Raw genomic sequence first — 12,215 nt, 5'->3', positions numbered from 1 at the left:
TATTACTCTAAGTAGATTATATTTAGATAGCTTTAATCTTCTCAGCAACTGAATATAGATACTAGAAAGTTAAATTTTACATAGGGATACTCTAAATTTCATAAACATAGATATTCTTATCATTTCTTTCTTCATTGATTGCATGTTGATTTTCACTTTGATTGTTGTCTAGGTAGACATTCTCATACATGGGAGGAGCATTTAAGTCCAAGAAACTATTGCTGCTATCCCCACCATCTTCCTCAGCTGGAGCATTTAAATCAAAGGTGTGCAGTAATTTTTCATGGTGGAAGGCAGTGGTGGAAAGCTGAAGAATATTGTGATCCCGTGCGTTTTTGTTCTTTTGCTCAATCTGCTTTTTCTGTCATTTTTCGAAGAATGTAACTAGCCAATATTTCCCCCCATTCATTTTGGCCTTCCCGTCAAGTAAAGCTGACAACCTTTATTTTACTGACAGACTTTTTTGTAAAGTACTATGAGAGAGAGTTATTTAGAAAATAATATTATATAGTTTGGATTATTTTTTTAGTTTTTTATTTGAAGGGTAGTTTTGGAATTTCATTTATAATTATTCTTTATACTATTGTTGCATTAGTATTGATGAGGTTGGTAGATATAACTTATAAATAGGACCGGAGCGAGTAGTTATTTACTTTCAAACCAACCCTATTTTTTTATATTTATCCCTATTAAAGACCCTACAATAAATATAAAGTCATTCATTAATAGAGACATTTTTAAAAATAAAAATATTGAGTACACCTCAAAAGACTAAAAATACCTTATATTTTTTATCATCCAACTACTCAAAAAATACCTTACATTTTTTAACAGAAGGAGTAACGTTTAGTTAATTGTACCTTTCCAATATTACCTTAAAGATAATTGAAATGATATTGTAGCATGACCAAGTGTGTAGGTATATTTTTGAAAGTTTATAATTTTGTTTTGAAAAAATAATGTTAGAAAATGTCATTATTATTTTTTATTAGTATGTGCAATCATTTTCTACTTTGTTTTATAATTGGTACACAAGGAGTATCATGCAATGGGATAATTAGTATGGAGTTTCTAAAGATTTACACTAACTTGAATTTTGTTTGAAATTTCATTTCTAACCCTCGATAAAATGATAGAAAGCTTAGTTATTAAAAGTTAAACTAAAGTTGTTAATAACAAAAATAACATTATTAATACAAAAAATGTAATCTAGTTATTCAATATCAACTAATCCACTTATATTAACTTTTGCAATGATGTATTTATTTTCTCTCTTTCCTTTAAATTTGCTTAATCTCACTTGAGCCTAGAATCATCAATATTCCTTGGTCTTTGATCCTTATATATTTTCATTTTAGTCCTTAAAATTTTTAAAGATCCAAAATAACATAAGCTCCTATGGTTTGCCTTTGGTTTTAAGCTATATTCTAAATAATTTCATGCGCAAATTTATCGGTGCAAAATATTTCAATGGCTTATTTTTTGTTCTATACCATGGTCAAACAATATTCATCACAATTTGATGATAATTTATGTTATTTTTGTTAAAAAATATAAGATATTTTTTGAGAAGTTAGATGTTAAAAAACGTAAGACATTTTTAGTCTTTTAAGGTATAATCATTATCTTTTTTTTAAAGTGCCTCTATTGATGAATGAGTTTATATTTATTGTAAGATGTTTAATAAGAGTAAATATGCAAATATAGGATTAGTTTAAAAGTAGGTAACTACTTTATTAAGAGTGAAATTAGGTTAAAAATGTCTTATATTTTTTAACGGAGGGAGTATATTTTACACACTTTTGCCTCTCTTACCTTGGCTTTTTAGCACTTGTTTAATATAATTTATAATAAATGGGTAATATTTCTAATTAAAAGGCAAAAAAAATATTTTTAGAAAAATTTTGGGATTTATTGCATATTTTTTCAGATTTTATTGAATATTATTTTTAATTTTCTAAAATTTATTTTTATTGATTTTATTATTTTATGTGTAGGTGGATACATCAAAAAGAGAAGAAGCAAGAGGATAAAATGAAAAAATCTTTTTCTTATTTTTTCTTTCTTTTTATTTTGTTTCCTTCTCCATTTATTTTTAATATTTTTCCTAAACCTTTCTTGATTCCATAGAACTCTCACTTTTTTATCCTCTAAAAATTATTAGTCAATTTCCTACCCAATTTCATTCTTACACTTTCCACTCCCTTGCCTTTTCACTTGACATTATTATTATTTTTTTCATTTTATTGGTTTTAGAATTATCACCATTTGTTTAACATTTCAAATCTGAAAAAAGAAATAAAATTTCACTCCAAAAATATTAAACACACGTGCACCAATTGGCCATTTGATTTGCACCCTTTATTCATTTCTTCTTCCACTGGATGGTTCAATGGACATCACGTGCTCACCACTGGGGGAAGACATTCACATTCATTTTATTTTCATTTTGCTGGACACATATCTCGGCTATTCATCCACGATCGCTCTCTTGTCTTTTCTTCATTCAGTTTCGTCATCCATTCTCGCTCTCTGCTTCGTTTCTCTTTCGTCTGTCATCATCTCTGTCACTCTCTGTCGCGCGCATCATTCCTCTCTCCAATCCAGGTGCTGAAGTCTAAACCATTCGAAATCTTCCTCCAACAGTCCGCACAAGAACCTTCCTCTAGGTTCAGCCATTCTCCTCCATTCTCTTCAACCGAGTTTCTCGTCTTCTTCCGCCAATGGCTTACATTTTCTGCATATTTGGAGCTGGATTTGAGGCTGTGATAAGGCGTGGCTAGAGGTTCGTGATTTGATTGATGGATTGAAGATTGAATTGATGGACTTCAATAGTTAAGGATTTTTAAACTTTAGTTTCTCTAAATTTTTCTACTTGCAACTTCCCTTTTCATAATTGAATTAACGAAGTTGTAATGTTACACTTAAAATATTTAATTAAATGCCTTTACATTTTAATTGAGGATATTTGTTGTTGAGTTGATTGATTGCTAAAATTGTTACTTAATTTTTGAATTTAATAGTTTAATACATAGTTGTGATGAATTGTCAAATGTTCTTGACATTAGCAATTGTATAATTACATTGTGAGGCCTTGACAAGTTCTAATTGAGATTGATTTGGAATTAATTCTTAGTTAGGCATTGTTTTAGATGCTATTATAAGTTAATTAATCAATCAATAACACATTGATAGCTTAATGATGTTAATTTAGTTCAATACACGAGTGTTGATAGTTAGCTTTGTGTGTATGGCTTTGTTAGCTATGTTTGGAATAGTGTTGAGCTACATTTGGTCAATGAAAACATTTCCTTAGCAATTTAATTGTTGAATGAGAATTTTTTCACCATCATACTTTTAAGGATCACTTTCATTTCTTTTAAAACTAAAAATTGTATAAACATTAAGTAGAGTTTTAATTGCATTTTTAGACAATTAATCAAACCAATTTCTCTTGTTGTTTATAACACATTTGATAATCATTCTTTGTCAATTTTAAATTCAACTCGCTAGGGAATTCATCCAAGTTGCTTCTTATACGCATTAGGATGTTTATTTAATTTAATTTGGTACATACGCGACTAGTGCATTTCACTTGATATGTCTACAACTTTAAATAGTATTATATATAGATATTTAATAAATATGAAACCAAACAAATGCAATGTATTATCTCCAATAGGACACAAATAAAAGCCAAAAACAGTCCGAAAATTATTCTAAAACTACTATATAAAAGAATAAACTCAATACAAAACGAAAGAAAAGCTCATGTAAAAGTCAATGTACAAAATGATCCCAATAAAAGGGAGGGGGGCGGGAACAGCCACAATGCAAAATAACCAAAATTCGAAAAACCCATATATTTCTATAATCCTTCTAATAATGATACAATCAATATAATTAGAAAGCGATAACCATAATAGTAGATGTCACATGTGGAATGAAACCTACCACTGTGTATCGGAGACGATCCAGATAACTTGCCCTACTAAACCTGTGGCTTAGATTCATACCCATCACTAACGCCATCGTTATTAGCTCCATGACGATGATTATGATGATTAACCCCATTATTTGGAATGGCCTCTGGTAAATTTTTCCTCTTCAACACAATGATCCAAGTGTAGACCTCCAAGAACAGAGCAATGCCACCAAGAGCAGCTATAACCCCAATGTAAGCATTTTTCCAGTTTTGGTAACGATCTCCAGCAGAGTCCTCAAGAGCGTCGAAGCCTTGGAATATGTTGACCACGCTGATGATTATTGTGGCGTATCCTACCAAGTAGTGGTACATGTTCCAGTACATTCTGTACTTGTGATCCTTGTTTGGCCTCAAAAATAGAGCAAATACCTGTTTTTTTTTTCCAAAGTATCATGTTAAAAAATATAAATTATTTTGAGTTTTTTAAAGTTACCCTTAATTAAGAGTGTAAGTAATAAGGTTTTTTTGATTGTAACAACATATTAAATAAGAGAGATAATTAATCACTCCCTCTAATCCTATTTATAATACATTTTTAACATTTTCATCAAAAAAAAAAATTAAACCCAATTAACTCTGTCTAAAAATTCAATAGATTTTTAATTTTATTCTTATTAAATGTGCATACTTTAAAAATAAAAAGAAAATATTATATACTTAAAATGCTTATTGTCAATTAAATTAAGATATATACATCTTCTAGAGATTATTTATTTCACAACAAATTCTTGTTATCAATATCATTAACACATTATAATTCATTTGACTTAATTTGATTAGATAAAAATATATTAAATACATAAAATTAAGTACATAAATCTTGGCTAAAAATAAAATACTCTCACATTTAATAACATTTTCAACATTTAATAGGGATAAAAGATTAAAGACGAGTACAACAATGATCAAGGTGACCGATAAATCTATATAACTTAGCTCCAATGGTTTTAATAATTTAAAATGTTAGTCATATATTTCATAACATAAAATTATAAGGACTAAAGTTACTTTTTGAATATTAGTAACTGATATTTGAAATAGTTAAAATTATAAAAATTGAGTTGTATTAAGTGAAAATTGATGGATGGAGTTTAAACTTTTTAATCGAACCAAAACAAGGGACTAGGTTGCTCTAAGTTAAAATTCTAAAGCTAAATTTTAACTAAGTCAAAATGAAATTAAATGATTAAGGGTTCTGTTTGATTGTTTTACTATTTTTATTTTTATATGTTATTTTGTAATACGGTTTTCATCATAGTTTTCAAAATAAAATAAGAGGAAAATATATTTGATTATATTAATTTGAAAAAAAAAATTATAGTAAAAAAATCAATTAATAATGATGGTCACCAATGATTAATAGTGTAATGGCTTAACAAAGTAATTAACCATAATTGACTATTTGAAAAAATGAGAAAATTTTGAAAATATTTAAATTGAAAACATTTACTTAAACAGGTTTTTTATTTTTATTTTTTGAAATTATGCTAAATATACCTGAAGAGTTCCTAGGATAAAGATAGTGAATCCAAGAGCTCTGTGAGTGTCATACTCAACAGCTTCAGAGTCATTGCCGAGCTTAAGGCCATAAGCCCAGCCACCAACACCAACAATATAGGCTGAGGTCTGGCAAATGACGTGAAGGTAGAACCAAGCAGGGCCTGCTGATTTGAACACTTTCAAGTATCTTGCTATTATGGCCCCTATTGGTAACATTGTCCCCCAGCTTACTGCATTCAGCACTCCATGTACCTGATCATTTCACCGCACCCAAAAAAAAAAAAGAAGAAGAAGTACCTGATCATTTCACCATAAAAAAAATATATACATTTAAGGTATTTGTTTTTAATTAAATCAAGATATTTAAATTAATTATAGATTATTTATTTTAGTGTTAAAGGACAATTTCAACCTAAATTGTAGATACAGAAGCAACTAAAATCTTAAATTTATTTTTGGAATTAAATTCAAGAATATTTAAAATCCTAAACTCATTTTTAATGTTACATTCCCTTTTAACTTTTGTAAACAGTGCAATGTTACTTTTATTGTTAATAAAAATTAACTTTTATTATTAATTAATTAAAAAATTACATAAAGAAGCTCAAAATAACATAAAAAGATAAAAAAATCACATGCAATGACAAACAATTACAAAAAATAATCAAGAAAATTTTCTTGATTTTTTTGTAATTTTTAAAATCCTTTTCTATTTTCTCTGTAATTTTTTTAATCAATTAATAATTAAAATTAATATTTATTAATAATAAGTAGTATTGCAACTTTTTTTAAAAGTTAAAAAGAAACATTGCACTAAAAATAAATTTAAAATTCTAAATACTATTAGATATATAGTTTAGAGATAAATTTTTTATTTAATCCTTTATTTTATAATAAATTTTTGTTATTAATATTATTAATATATTAAAATTTACTTATTTTAAATTAATTGAATAAAAATACATTAAATATAAAAAGTCAAGTATTCTTTTCTAACTTGGATATATAACGTACAAGAAGTTACAGAGTTCATAAATCATGTACAATATGACATCCTTAGGAAGACATTTAGCCACAAATTCGGCTAGGCAAAAAATTGTGGCCAAGCAAAAAATTAACATGGTGTCGTATTAAAAAATAATAATGATAACAACATAGAGTAAATATAATACGATAGTTTTCGTAAAATAACTCCACCTAATCTGGCATACTCAAATTAAGTAACGAGAGCTTAATTAATGAGAGCTCACTCAAATTATTAAAGTAAATACAGTGTTTAGTATGTGAATTTTTTTTTTAAATGAGATTATTTATATCAGGTAAAATATTTTTAATAAATATGTCAAATTAGTTTCCTAAAACTTCGATGACATTTATTTGCCATTTTTAAAATAAGAAAAATTATAGTCTCGTAATTTAAATTAAATTCAAACAATTAAACCAGCCTCTCCAACCAATTCTTGAAAGTTGAAACAAATACCAAATTGACAAATTCAAATCAAATTTGAAACTCAGGAGATAAGATAAGCCACTCACGTTTCTTTTTCTTCTAAGTGAATCACCACTCGGAGCAGCCTGAGTCACACCAGAAACAAGATCCAGCGTCTCCTTCGAGTCGGTATGATCGGAGGAGCTGGTATCATGTCGTTGAGGCGTCGAACCAGAGAGAGGACCTTCCTGCCACACGTGGACCAGCGACGCCGTTCCCGCCGGAAGCATCACTGTAGCGAAGATGATGACGACGTCGTTCTCGCGCGCCGCACTCAGGCCCGTCACGTTGTAGGTTAGGTCTCCCTGGATCAGCTGAGTATCTGTTACATCGCCTGAGGAACTTATCGGCGATGTATACACCGTCGGGGTGCTGCCAGATTCTGAGATTGCTACCAGAGCTTGAGTTCCGGGCATGGCCGTTACGGCGTTGTTTCTTGGGTTGATTCCCCATGCCACCCACCGGTTTGCTAATGAACTGACTCCGCCATGCCTAAATCCAATCTCCAACTTGCCTGTAAGGTAAGAACTCAGAATTTGAATTTCTCAATTCCATCTGAAAGTCAGTTTACTTCAATCTTGAATGGAGGAACTCTGGTCAAAAAACATCTTGAATGAACCCGGTTTGGACCAATTCATTTGACCCGGACTGGTTGGGCCGGCCCAAGGGTGAAAAACAGTGTACTATAGCTTTGAGGCTAGCGTGTGTTTGGTTCGCCGGAGAATTGAATTTTTAATTACTAATATAATGATACAATTATAAAGGAGAAAGGCTGTTCAAGAGCCTGCCAGATAATAAATGTAAAGACTGAGACACTTTTAACTTTTCCTACCTGTTTACTACTTTTCATAACAGGAAAATTCATATTTGACATTAATTTTTCAATCAAGTCCTAAACTGTAATTTTATCATAACATAAAAAAATTAATGTTTATATCCTTGTAAATGTAATCCTTCTCTGTACTTGTAAGCTATCAAAACACGAAATTACAAAATCTTACTTGATTAGAGACTAAAATATAAATCCAATTTTTTTTTTAAAAAAGTGAATAAATGGAGGGAGAGTGATTTCTTGGAGTCAAAAGCCAAAACTAATGCCGGAGAAGTTATTTAGCAAAAGAAATGAATTAACCTTGAATCCTTTATTAATATATGTATAATGAATTAAAAGAGTAAAATTACAATATATTGAACCAAAATTAAATTAAAAAAACATTAAAAAAAAATCACCTGAGGCCTGATCATAGGTCCAGTGAAGGAAAGAGTTCTGGTGAGGAAGGTCACGGCAAGTGCTGAAGTTTTTGTTGGAAGAGAAAGAATAAGAAGTGCAAGTTTGAGCAGAAGACGAGAAGGCTAGAGAGCTCACAACCGAGAAGACCAACACAAGTCTCATCAGCAGCTTTATGAAAGCCATATTTAATTTCTGGAATTGATTCTTCTTCTACTTCTTCTTCCTTAACCACCACGAGACGAACTGAGTTTCAGGTTTGGTGAAATATATATATGCCAATCAAAGAAAGAGAACAAAGACCAGGTCAACTTTGGAGAGTTATGACCAAATTCCAGAAAAGCTTTATACGTATCTCTCTCTCTCTCTCTCTCTCTCTCTCTCTCTCTCTCTCCCTCCCTCCCTCCCTCCCTCCCCGAAAGGTTGAATGGGAAGGAGCAGAGCAGGTATGTATGGCAAGATATATACAGAGGAATTATATTTATTTTTAAGGTTGGTGGGTTAGGTGTAGCTTTTAGCCATCACTTACTTTGTTTGATTCCCAAGCATAATCATAATAACAACTACATATTGACGTGATTTTTTTCCCCTCTTTAATTTTATTTAAAAAACTACGTAGAATATTAATCCTTTTATTTTCAAATTTAAAACAATATTTTTAGGGAAAAACATGATAGTTGTATAAACTTTATTTCTATATTTAAAATTACGCCTAGCCTTTATGTATTGTACATAATTTAAAAATGCAACTTAATTTTTATGGCTTCCAAGCAATGTTTTAAGATATAAAAGTGATTCGATTTAACTCATTAATCAATTTTAGAAATTGGCATGTTTTGGATTATTTTGAATCAGGTTGTTTTGACTGAACCAGAGTTAATTGAAGATGGTTAGACTGTTTTGAATTGTTTTTTCTTATTACTCTTTTTTAATAATAAAAATATTTTTTGTCATTTCTATAAGTCATATAAAGAGTTATTAATTAATATTTTTCAATTTTTACTCTAAACAAATTGCTAAAATGAAAATTTAATTCTAATTCTAGTTTTTTATATAACTTTTCGAATGTTGTGTTTTTCTCTTTAATATGAAAAAAATTGAAATATTTTTAAATTTTAAAAGATTTAATGAATTTATCGCTTTACCCATATTTTAGTAAGATAGTTAAAAGTGAATTATAATAAAAATTAAAAGGAGTATATTAATATTAATGGTGGGGTTGAGGAAGCCCTTGTTTTTTGTGTTTTTATTTTTATAAATTTTATGCGTGTGAAAGATTCTATTGGTATCTTAAAATATCATACCTGATAGAGCCAGACATTACGTGAAATCCACTATATAAAATAGCACGCATTATCACTGATAAACAATGTGATTTCTTATAAAATTTAGCTATAATATCGATTACAGAATAAAATATACATTATTTATTCTCATAATGATAACAATAAGAACAAAAGTGAGCCAGGGAGTAACAAAGGGAGAACTTGAGAGACAGAGAGAGCTTCGAGAAAGAATGGTTGACGGAAACAGTAGGCGATGATTCCAATGTTAAGAAAATTAGGCTGGACATTTAACTGGTAGAGAAACTAATTCATGGTTCAATAATTGAACCGTGGTTTAACCTGTGATCTAATTTATTATAAATAAATTAATATATTTTAAATTTAAATATTATATGTTTAAAGTAAAAAATAATATTATATAATAACAAAAATAAAGGTTTAAATTTCAAACAAAATAATATATAATAAAAAAGATAATATCCATTATTTTCATCCAAAATATATATACTTATTTCATGCATATTTCTTGCATAATTGTTCATCTTTTTCTATTTTACCATGCTTATTAATATAAATATGTATAAGTTATTGTTAAGAAATATGACTTAAAATTTAAGAAAAAAAAGTTGTCTGGCTCAACTGATTTACTTGTTGATTCTACTAGTTTGACTGTTTCTCAAAGCTGCCATATTTGTGCAGTGAATAAATGAGACTTGAGATTGGTTCTTAATTCAACTAGTTAAAATGGCTGGTTTGTTTTTTAGAACATTAATTGATCTTAGTAAAAGCAATTACGATCATCTAAGCATGAGATATCGTGTTTGAATTTGTATAAATACAGAAAATATTTTGAAAAAATTATTCTCAATTAAACTTAATAATATTCGAATATCACTAAGTTAGGTAATCGTATAAAAAAGAAAAGAAAATATCTGCATTTAGACATGCTACCAAAAAAAAAAAACAAAGGTTGTCATGTTTGTGTTTACTTGATTTGTACAAAGAAAAGAAAAAAAAAAACAATTTGGGCTTACTTTTTCCTACCCCCCAATTCATTTGTAGCTGCCTATGTGTCCAAGTTCATCCCTCCACGCGTCAAAATAAAACAACTATGTATTATTTAATATACATTAAATAATGATTTTTGGATGGTACCGGTATCTATTGTTTATAAAATTAATTAAATCCAAGCAACGCAACTTTATTAGTCAATAATCAGTTCGTTATGCCAAATGTCATTAGTTTATGTCAGTAAATTAACTGTCACAATTATTAAACCAAAATAGAACTAAGATGGACTAAATTGCATTATTATTATTATTATTATTATTATTATTATTATTATTATTATCTCACTGAACCATATTCAAGCATAACGGGACTTGGTTGGGAATGATCCTTCCAAAAGCAAATTGCATTATTATTGCCCACAAAAATAATTTTTTCATTATTAAATGTTATTAAAAAGTAATATTGGTTCAATTAAAACTAAGGAGGTTAAATTAAAAAAATGCAATATACTTTTCCTTGAAAAAATAAAACAAAATATACTAAAATATCAAAGGTTATTTAATTTTTCTACTAAACATTATTTTCTATTTTTAGATATTTAACTTCTTGATGTCTAGTAGTGTCATCCTAAATTCAAGCACCATCATGTCTATTGATTTTTATTAAAAAAAAAAATCCACAACATCTGAATTATTGATCTTGTTCGAGAAAAAATGAGTTTATATCACTCGACTCAACTAACATTAAAATAAACATTATCTTATTACAACTAGGTACAAATTTTCCTAATTGGCAAAAAAAAAAGTTCATTAATTGGGTCGGGCAATCCAAATTTTACTTCAGGACTGATCCTAAGGCTGCAACTAAAGTTTAAAAGATCTATTAACCTTCTCTAATCATCTTCAAACTCAAATTCACTTAATTATTCCTTAATAACTTAATAAATTAGGAGAATTAATTTTTGAAATGTTACAATGGACATATTCGCTTTCTGTTTTCAAAAATTATTTTATATTTTTAAAAAAATTTAAAAAAATCATTTGGATAAATGTTTTGGATTTAATTGTTTATAAAATTGTTCTCATTTTTTATTTTTAAAACAACAAATGAAAATATCTTAAATTTATTTTATTTTATTTTTTTTGTTTTATATTTGATTATTGAAAAGTATAGTTAGCTTGACTAATTTTTATCATGAACTATCATCATTAATTGCCTGCAACCATTATATCAGCCTATTTTTTAATTCTAAAAATGTTATTAAATTAACATAAGAAAAAATATTTTTTTTTGTTTTGAAAAACAATTCTGAAAAGTGTATTGCAAAACAGTTTTTAAAAATAAAAAATGAAAACAGAAATCAAAGGTGCCCATAGAACCAGTTTGTTTCTGTTTTCAAAAACTATTTTTTTGTTTTTAAAAACAAAAACTATTTAAAAGCTCATTTGGATAAGTGTTTTGGATTTAATTATTTTTAAAATTGTTCTATTTTTTGTTTTACAAAAAACATAAAAATATTTTAAATTTATTTTCATTTTATTTTTCTTATTTTCAAAACTTATTATATATATTTGATTATTGAAAGACATAGTTAGCTTGACTAATTTTTATTATAAACAACCATCATTAATCTCCCATAACCATCACTATTAGCATATTTTTTTAATTCTAATTTTTTTAAATTAACATTATCAATCAATTTTTTATTTTGTTTTG

General features: G+C 28.0%; 1 protein-coding gene across 1 annotated transcript; it reads right to left on the bottom strand.

Moving 5' to 3' along the window:
* Nucleotides 1-3,839: 3,839 nt before the first annotated feature.
* Nucleotides 3,840-8,586, bottom strand: LOC129304899 (cytochrome b561 and DOMON domain-containing protein At4g17280-like). Its single transcript, XM_054944735.1, has 4 exons — nt 8,205-8,586; nt 7,022-7,488; nt 5,483-5,737; nt 3,840-4,354 (listed from the first exon to the last, which is right to left on the bottom strand). Exons 1-4 carry the CDS (start codon nt 8,386-8,388, stop codon nt 3,992-3,994), a joined length of 1,269 nt encoding a protein of 422 aa, XP_054800710.1. The 5' UTR covers nt 8,389-8,586; the 3' UTR covers nt 3,840-3,991.
* Between the last annotated feature and the right edge of the window lie 3,629 nt (nt 8,587-12,215).

Source organism: Prosopis cineraria, unplaced genomic scaffold, assembly GCF_029017545.1.
Source record: "Prosopis cineraria cultivar Desert tree isolate PC_DT_omini unplaced genomic scaffold, ASM2901754v1 PC3, whole genome shotgun sequence".
NCBI lineage: Eukaryota > Viridiplantae > Streptophyta > Magnoliopsida > Fabales > Fabaceae > Prosopis > Prosopis cineraria.
The sequence above is the reverse complement of the archived record's forward strand: the minus strand, read 5'-3'. Positions and strand labels throughout refer to the sequence as shown.

What these genes read in the sequence shown, in the direction of transcription:
- LOC129304899 (XM_054944735.1), bottom strand. Translation starts at nt 8,388, where the DNA reads ATGGCTTTCATAAAGCTGCTGATGAGACTTGTGTTGGTCTTCTCGGTT. An exon ending in GACCTATGATCAGGCCTCAG is followed by an intron (nt 7,489 to 8,204) that starts GTGATTTTTTTT and finishes CTTACCTTACAG; the next exon opens with GCAAGTTGGAGATTGGATTT. An exon ending in CACTTAGAAGAAAAAGAAAC is followed by an intron (nt 5,738 to 7,021) that starts GTGAGTGGCTTA and finishes TGAAATGATCAG; the next exon opens with GTACATGGAGTGCTGAATGC.